Below are 17,788 nucleotides of genomic sequence, written 5' to 3'. Positions count from 1 at the left end.
CCCAAACCAGATGATTAGAAAGGCTTTACCTAGAAAGCCTCATGGGGGAAAGCTGCTTTCCCACATCAGTCTTGGAATACAGTCTATGCACTGCACTCTCTGGAGGGAGTTGCTGTCGAGAACTCAGCCTCCCTTATCCCTCCCTTTCCTTGCAACACCCAGGCCAGCATTACTAAGTCCAGGTGCCTCCATCCTGAGGCCTCTTTATTGGGGTGACCCTGACTGAGGTACTTGCCACTTCTCCTTATGGGGTGGGGGCAGTCTTAACTAACCTACTTTTCTCCACTCTGAGGCAGTATTTTCCACTCCCAGGCCTGCACTGGGCCCATGAAACAGCAGGAGTCTTTTGTGCAGGACTCCTAGGCAGTGAGATGTTTCCTCCTACCAGTGCTGCATGTCATTCACTGACCCTTCCCTGGTGCCATTCCACAGAGAAAAATCGAATACTAAAAATGGAATACTTTTTGGCTGCTTATACTGTTGTAGTAAGTGAATAAAGCCATGATTGTTTATTTCAGTTTGGTTCACTGTCCTAACCACCTTACCATACATCAACTCAACACCAGAGTGACAGGATTATGATTCTGTTTTTGCCTACCAAATATAAATACCACTGAAATTAAATGAGATTAGTGTAGTATCTTTTTTTTAAAACTGGCAGACCTATTTGATCACCTCCTAATAACCGAATTTTATAATCAACCTGTTTTTATATTAATTCAAACAAGAAAGTTCATTTTTTCCATGTCAAATAGACTCATTTGATAGTGAAGGTGGTTGGTGGAAAGGCAACCAATCTAAAGAAAAAAAATTGAATTCTCTCGGGTTCTAAATGGGAGAGAGAGAGCCTTTTCCCTCCTCTTCTTGTAGCATTTTCTTTGGAAAACTTGCAGTTGTAAATCCTTTCTCTATGTCTTTGAGAAGTATGTAAATCTTTCTAAGATTTAAATAAGCCTCTTGCCAAGTTACATCCCAGGAATGTCTTTCTTTGTAGGAGCCTTTGAACCACATTTTGAAATGTAGGTATCTCTCTGCGGCAGTTTAGTCTAGGCTCCTGGCTCTAGGTTGTACCTTGCTGCTTATCATAAAAAAACATGGGAAGCTTTACTTTTCCTTAGGATAAAGACAAAATTCATGTATAATATATGTAATCGATTGTACATGGCTATATAAAAGAATGAGATTTCTTTCTGGCTTTGTAATCGCTTCAGCAGACTGTCTATAATGTACATCACAGTCTGGCTGGATGTTAATCAGTAATAAAACTTTTTTTCTATATATATGGAGAGGATTCACTAGACTGACAGGATATTTTTAGTTATTTGCCCAACATTTAGTTCTTGAATTCTCTAACATTTACATTCTTTAAAGAGAACACAGTAGTTCTTTAAAAATTATTTTGTCTCTGCCATTGCAGAAAATAAAAATTTGAGAAATTTTACCTTAAAAAAATGTTTTTCATCAGGTGTTTTGTTGGTTCTAATTAGTATGATGACTAAGAGTTTGAGCTTGGGAGTCAGAATGACTGGGTACAGATCTAATTTCTTTCCAAGTTCTTCCACATACCATCTGTGTGATGTAGGCAATTTATCTAACATTCCTAATTCCCTGTTTCACATCTAGATTCTACAAAACTTCCAAACCTAAAAAAAAAAATTATTAATTTTTTAAATTCCAAATTTAAATTTCTAAAGCACAATTAATTTCTTCAAAATTCAATAGAAAAATGCAGCAGGGATTAATTCTAAATCATAATTTTAAAGGCTAATTGTGAAAAGTCAATCTAAAGACGACCCAAAATGAACCACAAAGACATATACAGTCAATTCTTGTTATTTGTGGTAGTTATGTTCTATAAAGTCACCATAAACACTGAATTAGCAAAGACTGAGCCATTGCTCCCAGGGTTAATACAGAGTTGGCTTCCTACATGCAGCTGGTGACACTTCCCTCAACTGATCAATATATAAACTTGTTTTATGTGTGTCCATGTTTAAAAACACCTTATTGGATATTGTTATTCATTAACATTGAACTCAAAACTAATAGCACTATAACTCATGCCTAAATGACGTTTATCTAACACATGTATTTTCTCTATAAGCCATATCACAGCCTTCTTCCCACCCAGGAAAGGACACTAGACAGCACATCAACATTATGCTTAGTGGCCATCATGAAGAAATCACCAAAAAAAGTGCAAAAATGCAAAGAAACAAGCAAAAAAGTGGTACTGTGAAAACAACAAGGATGCTTGTTCAGAGTTAAAAGAACTGAAACAACGGACAGAGCATCACCTTGTTCAACAGCAGGAAATGTGTATTTGGGCATGTTGTCTCATGATCATGATAATGCTACAACAACTGATTTGAGGGTTAAAAATAAATTTTAGCAGGTAGGCAAGTTCACAAATATGAAATCTATGAATAAATTAGACTGACTACCCATCTCTATGTATACATAGGTACACATACGTAAGTGTGTGTGTGTGTGTGTGTGTGTCTTCGCTAATATATTTGCCTTCGGGTGAGTAAAATTCCTTTGAAGAGGATCAGGACATGTCACTCCACAATATGCCATTTGACATATGAAATGTTTTAAGTCAAAGGACTTTGAGACATGGCGGGTGCAGGAGAGACTCTCTGACCTCCTCCTCTCCTAAGCAGATCTTAAGACCCTCATGTAATAGGGGCCCTCCAATACAGCTAAAGGAGCATTTTTATCTCTGCAGACAGAGGAACTCCAAGAAAGAATCTGAGTTCCCCCCAGTATACTTAGCTCATGCCCTTTTGTCCTATCATGTTTTTCTATAACTTCCCCAACAAAAGTAGTTTAAGAAGAAGGTTCAGGCTTAACTAGGCTTAACTGTTTCTTTAGGCCTTCATTTCCTTATGAATACCTTCATATAGTCACATATAACATCCATCATCTATCCACACCTCCTCTTCTTATCTCCCTACATCTTCCTTTTCCCAATTGCTTCTCAATCAATTTTCCTATCTCACTTAGACATGAAGAACTATCTAGTTATTCAGGCTTAAAACTTAGAGGAATCTTGATTTTACCCCCGAGCCATCACCAAGTCCTATCAGCTCTACCTCCAATATTCCAAAGACTTCTCACCTCTGCCACTACTGCCCCTTGTGTCCATGTCACCTCTTGTCCAAACTCACACAATAGCAACTCTCATACTATTTCACACTTAGTACTTACACTACATCAGAATGGTCTTATTTATTTTTTTCATTGTCCTTCTCCCCTCATGTAATCTCCATGAGGGCAGGGACCATTTCTATTTTGCTAGTCACACAATTTCAGTACCCAAAATGCCAAGCAAATAGTAGGAAGTACTAAAGATACCCAAATATTAAGGAATAAGTAGGAAGGGAAAAATATTAAGTGAACTAATGAATGCAACCTTTCCAAACCTTCCATTTTTCTTTTCTTTTTTAGTTCTCTTTCTATACTATCTTAATTTAACTCAGTATGTTAAACCTTGGATGTCCAGAATATTTGCCTTTCACTGTGGCATGTTTGCCATGGGAAGGAAGAAACACAGTTGTCAATGAAAATTGAAATAACTTATGCTAATACAACTGACTTAATACACCTAATGAGATATTAACTAATACAGTTTTCAAAATATCTCCTCCCAGTGCTCCCTACACTACCTCTTCTGGTCCCGCTCCCCTAAATGAAAGAGTACACCTGGATAATCTTCAGAAAATACTACCACTAATTTAAGACCAACTTTTTCAAACTCCTCTGAGACTGTGCCTTTCAAAATCAAGAAAAGCACAAGTAAGTACTTTTATGTGAATGTGAAAGGCTGTGAATGGCTCATTGCATTCATTCTAGTACTTTTAAAGTGTGATGAGGCTGTGTATTATTCAGGTCACAACTAGCACCAAGAAAAATTGGGGGCTTGTCATGTCTAATTTCAATGATTCACTTGCAATTCCACTATGGTTTCCAAAGACAATTTTCTAATTAAAATCTTTGCCCTTATTACATCAGATAAATGCCTTTTTTTGTTCTTAAGATAAATATATAGCCGAATCCAACACAGTAGAAACTGTTTTTAAACTCTAGAACCAGAAATACCTTTTATGTCATTTCCCCCCTTCAGTCTGGTAATTTCAAACAAAGGCCACTATGAGGAAAGCATGAAGTAAACTTACAGGTATTAAAAATAATAAGATACTAAACTATAATGAATCTGTAACTTTGGTTAAAATATAATTACTTGATGTTTTTCTTAAGGGCTTTCTCCAGTTTCTTCACCTGTTGTTTATAAAGTCTTAATTCATGCTGTGTGGGCCTGAAGAAAATAAATTACATTAAGCACATTCAGTTTATTGAATAAAACCATAAATATATTTAATAAATAAGGTATACCATGTTATTTGTCACAAATGCTTATTAAAAATCTTAAAATATTCCATGACTGCCACTGAGGTGTTTATTGGCCACTGAATTTCTCCTTCCATGTATTTCCTGTTCAAAACTTTTTACCCATTTGGTTTGTTGTTAATCTGTTACTTGTTTTTATAGTGAAATATTTCAAATGTACAGACAAGAAGAGAGAATAGTAAAATAAATAATGGTGTACCCACTACTCAGCTTCACCAAAGTTAAATATTGACAGATTTGTTTCAAATTTTAACTGAAACATTATACATATAGTTAAAACTCCACCTGTGTCCCGTTTAGGTAGAAACATTATACATATAGTTAAAACTCCACCTGTGTCCCGTTTAGGTAACCACTATCCCAAATACACTGCTCATTATTCCCATGCATGGTTTAAAATTTTTACTATGTATTTATGTAGACATAAACTTACACATTATGTAGCAGGTTTTTAAAAAATTTATATAAATGGCTTTCCTCTCCATTTAAATATAATCCTTATGAGAACAAGTTATTTATTTTGGTAATTATATTATAACCGAGCATAGGACAGTATCTAACTTGTAAGAGGTATTCAACAAACACTTGTCAAATGAAGAAAATCTTAACAATGTTCATCCCTTGTTATTCCCTGCCAACATGCAGAACATCATCCTTTTGTGGTGGCATGCCATATATATATATGTATATATATACCTTTTTGTATAACATTTAAACTTTTTAGTTTTCTTTTCCTCTCATGACACAGAGGTAAGATATTAAGACATTTTAAAGAAATTTGGGAATAGGAAACCTGCTGATATAAATCTGAATCTATTCTGCGTTCCTACCCAGTTTTATCTTTTCCATGTGGGCTCCTATATTCTCACTTCCCTTGCCTACCTACATGTGTTTTTGTTCCTTCCATCATATGAAATACAACTAACTAAAATGAGTGTAAAAAAGTATGACATTTCTAAGATTAGTTTCATGGTAAAGGAGCTGGAAAGATTCATTTAACACCCCAAATTCCAGTATGTGTTTACTTTCCAAAAGTTAAATAAAAATTACTTAAGTTTCTCTGACCTGGTTTCTAAATCTTTTTGGAGATTCAGCTTTTCACTTAAAAGTGCATCAATCTTGGATTTCGATTCCTTGAGTTGATTCTGTAATGACTTCAACACATTTCATAGAAAAATAGTTAACTTTCCTAGATTAGTATTTTACTTTATACAAAAAAGTAATTATTAGTCAAGTAGTCCCCATACCATTAGAAGGCCTTTATAAGTTGGTGAGGCATCCAAACTTCTATAGTCCTTTTCTTCTTCTGACAGACTTTCATTTTCTTTATATTGCCTGTGAAAAGATATGCAATGTGTACTTATGAAAAACCTATCTTCAAAAGAAAAAATACAGCTAACAAAAATCAACCCAATAAGTGTTTGATAACCTAAACATGAATTAAATTTAAGCCAAATTTTTTACTTGTTCTCAGAGAGAACGGTATTAGAACATACTACTACCCAGTATTACAGTACATTTCACAGTACAGTACAGTTCACTATCACCTTTAATTAAAACATAAGATCCATGTGGACCAAAACTTTATTTTGTTTACCATTGCATCTCACTGCCTAGAAGAGTATGGGGTATAAAGGGGATGAAAAAAACACTTCTTGAATGAATAAAGAAACAAAGCATACTGTTTTTAGTTTCTAGTACTTTTAGGTCACCAAAAAACCTATACCAAAAAAAAAAAATATTATATATAGAGTATGAGTGGATGAGGCAACAGATTTAATAGTCCCAGTTCAAGACTTGACACCATTAACCTGATGCTATTTGAATAGGTCAATCTCTCTGAATTTGTCTTCTGTCAGAGAAGTACCTATCACATCTACCTCACAGGACTGGTGTTAAAAGTAAATAAAAGATATTAAAGCACCCATGTCAGGAAGTCAGAAGTGAACTTCAAAAATCACCTGCTTCCATTATCCAAGATCATTTTTAAAATTTCTATCTAAAGAGAAAGATGGAATTAAACAAGGGAGCTTCACCTAACTACTAATTTACTGCAGAACCATTTTCCCTGTGTTAATTTTTCAAGTGTCTCTGCTATCTCAGAAGAAAATGTGAGCCTAATTGGTTTCATTCCTATGTTACTTTCCTTGGCTCTTCAATCATATCCACCAAGTCAGGGAAATACTAACAGAAATAACTAGCAATATATTTCATGTAATCTATATTGATGTAGTAACACTGGGTAAAAAAAATAATAATAATAAATTACATAGCTGAAAATCCATCATATGAAAAGGTACTTCCCCTCTTTTTCAGAGATTATAGCACATTTGCAGTTTTCTAAGACTTCCAATTGGTTAACGCATGTGTTCACATTTCTAGTGCCTTGATTGCTGCTTCCTTTCCTTTCCGAGTTTGCTCATGTGTAAGGACAGAAAGTAAAACCGGTTTGTAGTATGCAGAAACTCCCTTCACAAGTCCCTCTGGAAGTTTCCCCAAATCTGTGCCCTCAATTAGAGCCCCCAAATAGTGTACCATAGGTGTGCTGTGCAAAATAGCTATGGCAAGATATTCATCCTCCTCAGGCCTCAGGACAACTGGGCAGGGCTTAGGATGGTCAGAGTTCTTGAACCAGGTGCTTCCAATTACAGTTCTGTATATACCCCAATGAGGTATACAAACAGCAATATTTGTGTTTCATAGTGAGAAAAATGTCAGACAACACTGTGCTTGATAAATAAATGTTAAGCAGGGGCTTTTGCCTCTGCAAAAGGCCCTCTCCCATCTGTCTTCTTCCCTTGGTCTTGTTCCCCTAGCTCTACAGATACATACCTCCTTCTCCTGTGTTTCCTATGAATCCTAAGTAGACAAATCCCTCATTTTCTGTTTCAGCTCTTTTATTTCTCAACTCTTTCATCTCCTTTTCTTCAGTAATGTAATACTTAACTATTATTTCTTCTTTTTACACTACTCCCGCTCCTTCAGGTGATAATAATACCCTATTTATAGATCTCAAAATCCACCCTGAAGTTGCTACAATCGATCAAGTTCATACTCTTAGAAAGAAGACTACTGGAGTCTATAAGGTCAGTGAACACTGAAAAACCCTCTCCTTTGGAGAATTTTCATTGCAGCAAAGTATAAATGACTTCTAATTTTTTCCATCTGTAGGATTATTTATACTGTAGCTCCAATTTTCTTCCTATCTCCTTCTCCCATAATGAGAGACTTTCAAGCCAAATATCTGGCCTGAGCAAGGTTTTTATAAGCCAAACTATCCCACTTCAGCTCAGTGATGACAGGATTGCTAAGTGAAAAGGGAATTCCTTTCCACCAAGCTTCTCATTACTCAACCCTGGATTTTTTTTTTTTTTTTAAGATTTTATTTATTTATTTGACAGAGATCACAAGCAGGCAGAGAGGCAGGCAGAGAGAGGAAGGGAAGCAGGCTCCCCGCTGAGCAGAGAGCCTGATGTGAGGCTTGATCCCAGGACCCTGGGATCATGACCTGAGCAGAAGGCAGAGGCTTTAACCCACTGAGCCACCCAGGTGCCCCTCAACCCTGGATTTTTACTACAAATTCTTGATAACTAAATTCAACATTCCCCAAAATGGACTCAATCCTTCTATCATTTCTAGTCAGAGAACCCCAGTTTGCACCTCAGAAGCAACTTCTCATACTATATCCCACATGACAGATTTCAAATGATGGCTATGCTAAATCTTCTCTTACTAAAAATCCCAAACTCTCATCATGTATCAAGTCAGCAATCAGCAAGCTGCTGCCTGTGGGCTACATGCAGGCTGTGGATTTTTGTAATTAGATTTTTACAGAATACAGCCCTGCCAGTTCATTTACATATCATCTGTTGCTGGTTTTGTGCTACAAGAGGAAGGCTGAAGAGTTGTGAGACTATACAGCCTAAAATGTCTATAATATTCACTGTCTGGCCTATTACAGAATAGTTTGCAAACACCTAAATCTAGATTAGAATCTACTACAGACATGGCCCAAAGGTTGCAACTGATATTCAGTATGGACCATATAATATTTTTGCTTTTCCTTTTTTAAAATTTTAATGACTACAGTTGACAATACAATGTTATATTAGTTTCAGGTGTATAACACAGTGATTCAGCTTCTCTGTAAATTTATGCTCACAGTGTAGCTACCGTCTATCATCATACACTATTACAATGTCATTGGCTATATTCCCTACACCTTCCCTATTATTCACATGACTTACTCATTCCATAACTGGAAGTCTCCTCTCCCTCTCTCCTTACCCATTATGGCCATCTCCCACTCCCCTTCTCTCTGACAACCAACAATTTATTCCCTGTGGACCATACAATATTTTTAAAATCACTAAGTTAATTGTGAATATTAAAAATCTTATTTATAAATCTCGAAAAACAAGCAAATCTAGCCACACTGAATTCACATTCTTACAAGGTATCGACTGGCTAGAATGTGTAATGGACCATTTCAGACAGATGGTATACAGCTGTCCAATTTGCCATAGTCCTCACCTAGCCTGCTTCACTCACTTTCATTATTTTCTTGATTGTGTAAGCTTAAGTTTGCAACCTCTCAAGCCATTAAATTCTTCATTTTCCTTCTCTTTACTCTTACACACTATGACTATCCGTTTTAGTGTCAAGTTGGCTAGGCTATGGTGCCTAGCTGTTCAAACGCCAGTCTAATTATTGCTATGAGGTATTTTTTAGACATGATTAACATTTAAATCAACAGACTTTAAGTAAAGGAGAACCTCTCCTAATGTGAGTAGGCCTCAAGCAATTAAAGGCCTTAAGAACAAACACTGAGACCCACAAAAAGGAACTCTTCCCTGGTTCTCTAGCCTGCAGGCCTACCTCACAATCACATGAACCAATTCCTTTATATTAAATGTTTTCCTCTCTATAGAAATGTATATCCTATTGGTTCTGTTTCTCTTAAGAATGCTGACTAATCTACATATCTATAACCTCATCACCCAGTTTTTCTGTATTAAAGGAAAAAGTGCCTTCTTCTTTCCAAGGCAAATGATTGCCTTCTCATTCATTTACAGCCTACTTGGTCAAGTATATGAAAGACTGCTCTCTATAGATTACATCTATCTATAACATACCAACAAATCCCCTGAACTCCAGCCAAACTGGTTTAATCACAGTGCCATAAAAAAATTCTATACTTTTATATCTAGGCACTTTTGCTCATAGCATCCAATGACTAAAATGACTACTTTTTTTGCCTTCCTACTTTCTCAAATTTTACTTACCTTTCAAGCTCAAGCAAACCCTCATCTGCTTTGTAAAGGCTTCTCTGTTCATTCCATCCAAACTGTTTGTTCTTGTTCTAAACTCCTACCTATACTGTCTGCACAATTTTTAATGATTACACTATAATGACATTATGTGTATTAGTGTTTTTAATCTATTATTTTCTTAATTATTAATGTGTTTACATTTTACCTCCCTTACTAGATTGTAAAGTCTTAGAAGGGAAGAACCACATCCAAAACGTTGTCTTATCTCTATAGAATCTAACACCATGCCTATCATCTAAAAGACAGTTTCATTTGGAATCAGGAGGTCTCTGAAGTTACTTGACAGAATGCTACTTTCTGAACAGAATGAAACAAGGAATTGCTCTATCAATAGTTGTTCTCTTCTTGTCTTCCTTTCTCCCTTTTTTACTTCCTTCTCCCCAACATTCTGACTTTTTGTTGGCTGGTTGGTTTTTGTTTTGTTTTGTTTTTAGAGTCCCCAGGGTGCTACAAGGGATCAGCAACCTGCACAGCTCTGCCACTGGTCCTGCTGTGTTTCTGGAAAGTCATTATTCTAGGGGAGAGAATACAAGAATGTACACCTGACAAAATTGGGGAATTTATCTGCACTGTTTATTATGGTATCCTAAGTACCTAAGATAACATGGCATGAGGTAGGTGCTCAAAAATATTTGTTAAAAGAATCATCCCATCTATAAACAATGAAACAAAATAGCTGTTTTAATGACCTGAAAGTAGTTGAGATTATTTGGCCTTAGATATCCCTCAGTTATTTTAGATTAGTCAAAGACCATTATCTTTAATTATGTTGCACTTCGGTAGGCAGCTAGTATAATCCTATGCACTCCATGGATATACTTAGTAACTGTCCAGTAGCTAAATGACAACAGTAGAACAAATTATAATGCTGTGACAAATATTTTAAAATAAATGCAATACATTTTGTTATTAAATATAAATATTTTAAAATAAATGCAACAATACATTTAAACATAAAAAGTAAAACAGTCTTCAAAATCGTTATAAAAAAAGCAATTCATAGTTACGTATTAGGTAGATTTCCAAAGCATAGTTAAAGTTTCAGAGGACTATAAAAACTTTTGGTGTGATTCATGACTGGGTAATTAACTTTAAAAATCGTAAACAGGATTAGTCTTACCTTTGTTTATGCAATTTCCTTATTTTACATTCATAGTAATCAATTAGGCAAAGCAACCTAGAAAACAGAAGATAAACTAAATTTTTAAAATGTGATATTGGATCATTTACTATACTGCTCTCTTTACATAATTTCAAATTACAGCAATAAAGGATAAACGTTATTTAGTAAGTTTATAAAAAAATTTAAGTGATTTTTGTCAGAAGTATTCTACTAAGCCATATATTTTTATATTTTGAAGTATATATTTTAAAATAATCGCTAACATTTTATCAATATATTAAATGAATATCTCCTTTGTCCTAGCAGTTATATCTCTAGCAACTGCTTCCACAGAAATATTTTCTCAAACTTGTAACTCAAAATGAACAAAGTTGTTCACTGCACCATTATTTATAAGAGTGAAAACCCAGAAACATTCGAAATGTTATTCAATAAGAGTAAAGTAAAATAAATAATGACACATCCACTCTCTGGAAAACAATGAAGCATAGAAGTAATAATGTACGTAAATTTGTACGTCCTAATAAAAATTATAAGGAAGAAACGTAATGTTGCATAGCCAAATGTAGAGTATTACTCCATTTTTTTTAAAGATTTTATGTATTTATTTGACAGAGTAAGTGAGCACAAGCAGGGGGACCTGCAGAGAGAGAGAGAGAAAAGCAGGTTCCCTGGGGCTCAACGTGGGGCTCAAGCCTAAGGCCCTGGGATCCCAACCCAAGCCAAAGGCAGTTGCTTATAACCAACTGAGCCACCCAGGTGCCTCTCCACTTTTGTTTTAAAAAGAAATAACTGTATGTGAAGTTGTATTTGTATTGAATAAAAACTCTGTGAGTTCCTAACTGGGGAATAGTAACATAACCTAAGGGAAAATCTTAGTAGTCACATTGACTGGTTGGGGAGGGTGCAAGATGCTAAAAATTTGTCAAAAAACTGACACAATGAACCATCCCACCCAAAATGCCAATGGCACTCCTGTTGTTAAACACTAGGAAAGATACAAACCAAACTATTAAAAGTGATTATCTATGGAATATGGAAATCAGGAGGGGTAAGCAGATATATTTTACTTAACACAGTTTTGTATTGTTTGAACTTTTATAAACAGGTACTGCTTTTGTAATTTTAAAAAATCCTCAAAGAAAAAAATAACACTATGTTTTCATATATTATTCTTTTTTTTTAAGATTTTATTTATTTATTTGACAGACAGAGATCACAAGTAGGCAGAGAGGTAGGCAGAGAGAGCAGGAAGCAGGCTCCCCGCTGAGCAGAGAGCCCTATGCGGAGCTCTCAGAGGAACCTGAGATCATGACCTGAGCCAAAGGCAGAGGCTTTAACTCACTGAGCCACCCAGGCGCCCCACATGTTATTCTTCTTAAAGCAAGATTTTATACTATTTCCCCATCTTGGGAAACTTATTTTTTTTAGAGCTAATTCTACCAATTGTGCTTTAAATATATCAACTTTCTGGATTATTCTTTCTTCACCTCAACACATACAAGCGCTCATATTATCCTGTAAAAATGCTTTAATTTCCTTTATATTAAATTAAAATCCTTTAATTTCCTTTATATCCCTCACAAACCCTCCCCCCTTACTCCCCACCGCTTTACACTACCATTTCATCTCTATCTTTTCCTTCACAGCAAATTTCATTCATTCTGTTACTGGATACCTTCAATAAACTTTTAGAGATGACCTAATTGTGTGTCACACTGGAATTCTGAGCAAGACAGTGAGAAGGCAAACACTGATGAGGAAGCATGTAACACTTCTTATCACCTTCCTCCTGAAATACTTTTGTTCCTTAGTTATCCTGAACGTTAACTTCTCTTCTGCCTACTTTCTTCCTTTATCTAAAATTTTGGAAGTTCTCTGGAGTTTGGCCCTTCTAACTGCTGGCCTGATATCTCTACATGGCTGACAAAGGTGCCTAAGCACATGTCCGTAAATGAATTAATCATCTTCCAACCCTCTTCCCCAAACCTAGCTTGAAATCTGGCTATCTTTGACTTCTTTTTCTTTTTCCCAATTTATTTATTTTCAGAAAAACAGTATTCATTATTTTTTCACCACACCCAGTGCTCCATGCAAGCCGTGCCCTCTATAATACCCACCACCTGGCACCCCAACCTCACACCCCCCCGCCACTTCAAACCCCTCAGACTGTTTTTCAGAGTCCATAGTCTCTCATGGTTCACCTCCCCTTCCAATTTACCCAAATTCCCTACTCCTCTCTAAAGCCCCTTGTCCTCCATGCTATTCGTTATGCTCCACAAATAAGTGAAACCATATGATAATTGACTCTCTCTGCTTGACTTATTTCACTCAGCATAATCTCTTCCAATCCCGTCCATGTTGCTACAAAAGTTGGGTATTCATCCTTTCTGATGGAGGCATAATACTCCATAGTGTATATGGACCACATCTTCCTTATCCATTCATCCGTTGAAGGGCATCTTGGTTCTTTCCATAGTTTGGCGACTGTGGCCATTGCTGCTATAAACATTGGGGTACAGATGGCCCTTCTTTTCACGACATCTCTATCTTTGGGGTAAATACCCAGGAGTGCAATTGCAGGGTCGTAGGGAAGCTCTATTTTTAATTTCTTGAGGAATCTCCACACTGTTCTCCAAAGAGGCTGCACCAACTTGCATTCCCACCAACAGTGTAAGAGGGTTCCCCTTTCTCCACATCCTCTCCAACACATGTTGTTTCCGTTTTGTTAATTTTGGCCATTCTAACTGGTGTAAGGTGATATCTCAATGTGGTTTTAATTTGAATCTCCCTGAGGGCTAATGATGATGAACATTTTTTCATGTGTCTGATAGCCATTTGTATGTCTTGATTGGAGAAGTGTCTGTTCATATCTTCTGCCCATTTTTTGATGTGTTTGTCTGTTTCGTGTGGGTTGAGTTTGAGGAGTTCATTATAGATCCTGGATATCAACCTTTTGCCTGCACTGTCATTTGCAAATATCTTCTCCCATTCCGTGGGTTGCCTCTTTGTTTTTTTGACTGTTTCCTTTGCTGTGCAGAAGCTTTTGATTTTGATGAAGTCCCAGAAGTTTATTTTCGCTTTTGTTTCCTTTGCCTTTGGAGACGTATCTTGAAAGAAGTTGCTGTGGCTGATATCAAAGAGATTACTGCCTATGTTCTCCTCTAAGATTCTGATGGATTCCTGTCTCACGTTGAGGTCTTTTATCCATTTTGAGTTGATCTTTGTGTACGGTGTAAGAGAATGGTCGAGTTTCATTCTTCTACATATAGCTGTCCAGTTTTCCCAGCACCATTTATTGAAGAGACTGTCTTTTTTTCCACTGTATATTTTTTCCTGTTTTGTCGAAGATTAATTGACCATAGAGTTGAGGGTCCATATCAGGGCTCTCTACTCTGTTCCACTGGTCTATGTGTCTGTTTTTATGCCAGTACCATGCTGTCTTGGTGATCACAGCTTTGTAATAAAGCTTGAAATCAGGTAAGGTGATGCCGCCAGCTTTATTTTTGTTTTTCAACATTTCCTTAGCGATTCGGGGTCTCTTCTGATTCCATACAAATTTTAGGATTATTTGCTCCAGCTCTTTGAAGAATGCCGGTGGAATTTTGATCGGAATGGCATTAAAAGTATAGATTGCTCTAGGCAGTATAGACATTTTAACAATGTTTATTCTTCTGATCCAAGAGCATGGAATGGTCTTCCATCTTTTTGTGTCTTCTTCAATTTCTTTCATGAGTGTTCTGTAGTTCCTCAAGTACAGATCCTTTACCTCTTTAGTTAGGTTTATTCCAAGGGATCTTATGGTTCTTGGTGCTATAGTAAATGGAATCGATTCTCTAATTTCCCTTTCTGTATTTTTATTGTTAGTGTATAAGAAAGCCACTGATTTCTGCACATTGACTTTGTATCCTGCCACGTTGCCGAATTGCTGTATGAGTTCTAGTAGTTTGGGGGTGGAGTCTTTTGGGTTTTCCATATAAAGAATCATGTCATCTGCAAAGAGAGAGAGTCTGACTTCTTCATTACCAATTTGGATACCTTTTATTTCTCTCTGTTGTCTGATTGCTGTTGCTAGGACTTCTAATACTATGTTGAACAAGAGTGGTGAAAGTGGGCATCCTTGCTATCTTTGACTTCTGTCCTTCTTTCAGGATCTAGTCAGTTAGTCTCGACAATTCCTGTCTATCTTTCCAGTAGCTCTCCTTTCTTTTGGCCCTACCTAATGCAGGCCTTTGCAATCTCCAATCTTGGCTATTAAAAGTGATTATTAACTTGTCTTTCTGTCTCTGGGTTTTTTTCTTCGATCAGAAATTGTCTGGGTGGGGCACCTGGGTGGCTCAGTGGGTTAAGCCTCTGCCTTCAGCTCAGATCATGATCTCAGGGTCCTGGGATAGAGCCCCCGCATCTGGCTCTCTGCTCAGCGGGGAAAAAAAGAAGAAGAAAGAAACTCAGTGGGGGGGGGCTGGTATATAGTAAGCAGAACCCAAACTCTTCAGCCTGTAGGTTAAGCCCTTCAAAGTTCCAGCACACCTTTCTTTCCATATCGTCTCCTAAAACACTTACCATCATCATCATGTGCACCCTATGTTCCAAAACTCTTTCACTACTTGGACTATTCTCAAATATATTCAATTTTCCTGTCACTATACTTCTCTAACTAAAATACCTTTCCCTCACCTCTGCCTATTAAAATACTATAGTTCCTAATAATCTAGTTTATAAGTTATCTCCTTCATGAAGACTTTTTGGTCATCCCCATATCCCTCAAAGTAAATGAATCTCCCCTTCTGTCATGCCCACTTAGTATCCTATTTGCCCCATTATTATAGCACATACCACTATCTGCCAGTATTTTACTTGCCTCAGTGCAAGTCTATCTACCCAGTTAGACTATCAGATCCATATATGGCAGGAAACATGGTTTTACTCAACCGTGTATGTTTTATATTGTTTTTCCCAGTGCCTTTGTAACTTTTAACAATAGCTGCAGTGGTTACAACTCATGTATTTCTAATAATGTTAATTCACAATTTTTAAGTTCTATGTCTCAAACTGAAAATTAGCTATATTAAAATTCAAATAGAGAGGGGCACCTGGGTGGCTCAGTGGGTTAAGGCCTCTGCCTTCGGCTCAGGTCATGATCCCGGGATCCTGGGATTGAGCCCTGCATTGGGCTCTCTGCTCAGTGGGGAGCCTGCTCCCTGCTCCCCGCCCCACTCTGCCTGCCTCTCTGCCTACTTGTGATCTCCGTCTGTCAAATAAATAAACTCTAAAAAAAAAAAAAAATCAAATAGAGAATCTCTAGGTCATCAGACGAATTCACACCTAAATTAGCTTGACTTCATATGGTACATAAGTTCTCTCAACGCTTCTCTTTTACGCACTGTCTGACTCACTCAGATTGGCTGGTTTTTATACTTGTTTTCATTCCCCTTCCTCCATCTCTCTTACTCTCTTATATATTCCACTGTAACTGTCTCTCCTTTTTCTTCTTTTTGTTCTTCTTTACTCTTATATTTTCCCCTCTGCTTCTCTCTTTTTGAAATTTATTCACATCTATCTCTATTTTTATGGTATTTTAATTGTAATTTTTAGATTTTTGTCCTTGTTCTTTCCTTCAAAAAGATGAAAATTGGGGTGCCTGGGTGGCTCAGTGGGTTGGGCCTCTGCCTTTGGCTCAGGTCATGGTCTCAGGGTCCTGGGATAGAGCCCCACCTCGGGCTCTCTGCTCAGCAGGAGCCTGCTTCCCTTCCTCTCTCTCTCTACCTGCCTCTCTGCCTACTTGTGATCTCTGACAAATAAATAAACAAAATCTTTAAAAAAAAAAAAAAGATGAAAATTACGTGTGTGTATTCTTTCTTAAATAATCATCAAAATCTATAATCCTGTTTTTAGTTTCTATGAGACCTCAGTTTTTTTATAATAAAACAGAAATACCTAGTTAGTAAAGATCCCCACTCCTACTATGTAAATACTTAGTTAGAATGTAATTAGCTTATACTATTAAGTGAAAAAAACATGGTGCTACTTTTTATACAAAAAGGGAAAATATGAATATAATATCCATACTGCTTGTATTTGATAAAAATAAAACTAAACATTTAAAATTACCTGTAATGGAAGGTAAGGAATAGAGCCAAGGGGACAGAAATGAAAACACAACTTTTCTGAATATAAATAATTAGTTTTGACTTTGGAATTGTATCAATGTCTTACATACTCAAAAGTAAATGGGAAATAAAAGAGCAATCCCTAAATATTGAAAACACATCTAAACCAACTCAACTGAACATTAATTTGGTGACACAAACATACAAAGGAATATTTCAAGATATTTTAGAAAACTGTATCTGCATTCTAGAAAATACTATTAATGTCAAAGATAATTTCAAAGAGATTTAAATTTCATAAAGTAGACTTATTGTTAGCAGTAATTCTGGTCAACTATTTTTATATGTTATATAATAAAGCAAATAAATAGTTACAGGATATTGTTCTTAGGAGTAAGGATTTCTAGTATAAAAAGAAAGTTACAAATGTAGAATCAGAGTTTAAACAAAAATCCTGTAATGCTAACTTCAGCTGGAAAAAAATTAATGATTTGTTTCTTCCCAGAAATATACATAATTCCTTGTACTCTTCTAAAAAGTCCTAAATCAATGACAAAATAATAAACATTATATGCATGACAAGCAACCCCAATACCAAACTGTGGTCTCTAAAAACCACTCCTGACTTAAAAAAAAAAATCTAATTAATTAATCTTATATTTAATTTAGTTAATTTTAATTCTAAATGTTTAGTGTTAGCTTTAACAAATACCTGAATTCATCCCCCAAAAGAGCTCTGGGACAGAAAAAGAAAAAAAAAAAAAAAAAAGAAATAGGGGCGCCTGGGTGGCTCAGTGGGTTAAGCCTCT

The 17,788-nt window shown here is 36.2% G+C and overlaps 1 protein-coding gene across 7 annotated transcripts in view; it reads right to left on the bottom strand.

Annotated features, from left to right (window-relative positions):
- Positions 1-17,788, bottom strand: part of CEP70 (centrosomal protein 70) — a 128,938-nt gene that overhangs the window by 49,702 nt on the left and 61,448 nt on the right. For 5 of the 7 annotated variants that reach the window (XM_044252267.1, XM_044252271.1, XM_044252273.1 and 2 more), the window contains exons 8-11: positions 10,867-10,923; positions 5,661-5,748; positions 5,479-5,567; positions 4,247-4,321 (exon numbers count right to left, since the gene is read on the bottom strand). In XM_044252267.1, the coding sequence (XP_044108202.1) occupies positions 4,247-4,321; positions 5,479-5,567; positions 5,661-5,748; positions 10,867-10,923 (309 nt within the window). The remainder of the gene's footprint in view (positions 1-4,246; positions 4,322-5,478; positions 5,568-5,660; positions 5,749-10,866; positions 10,924-17,788) is intronic. The other 2 variants (XM_044252269.1, XM_044252272.1) reach the window with 2 other exon arrangements.

This window comes from Neovison vison, chromosome 6 (genome assembly GCF_020171115.1).
Source record: "Neovison vison isolate M4711 chromosome 6, ASM_NN_V1, whole genome shotgun sequence".
In the NCBI taxonomy this organism is placed as follows: domain Eukaryota; kingdom Metazoa; phylum Chordata; class Mammalia; order Carnivora; family Mustelidae; genus Neogale; species Neogale vison.
This window is presented reverse-complemented; position numbering and strand designations above follow the sequence as displayed.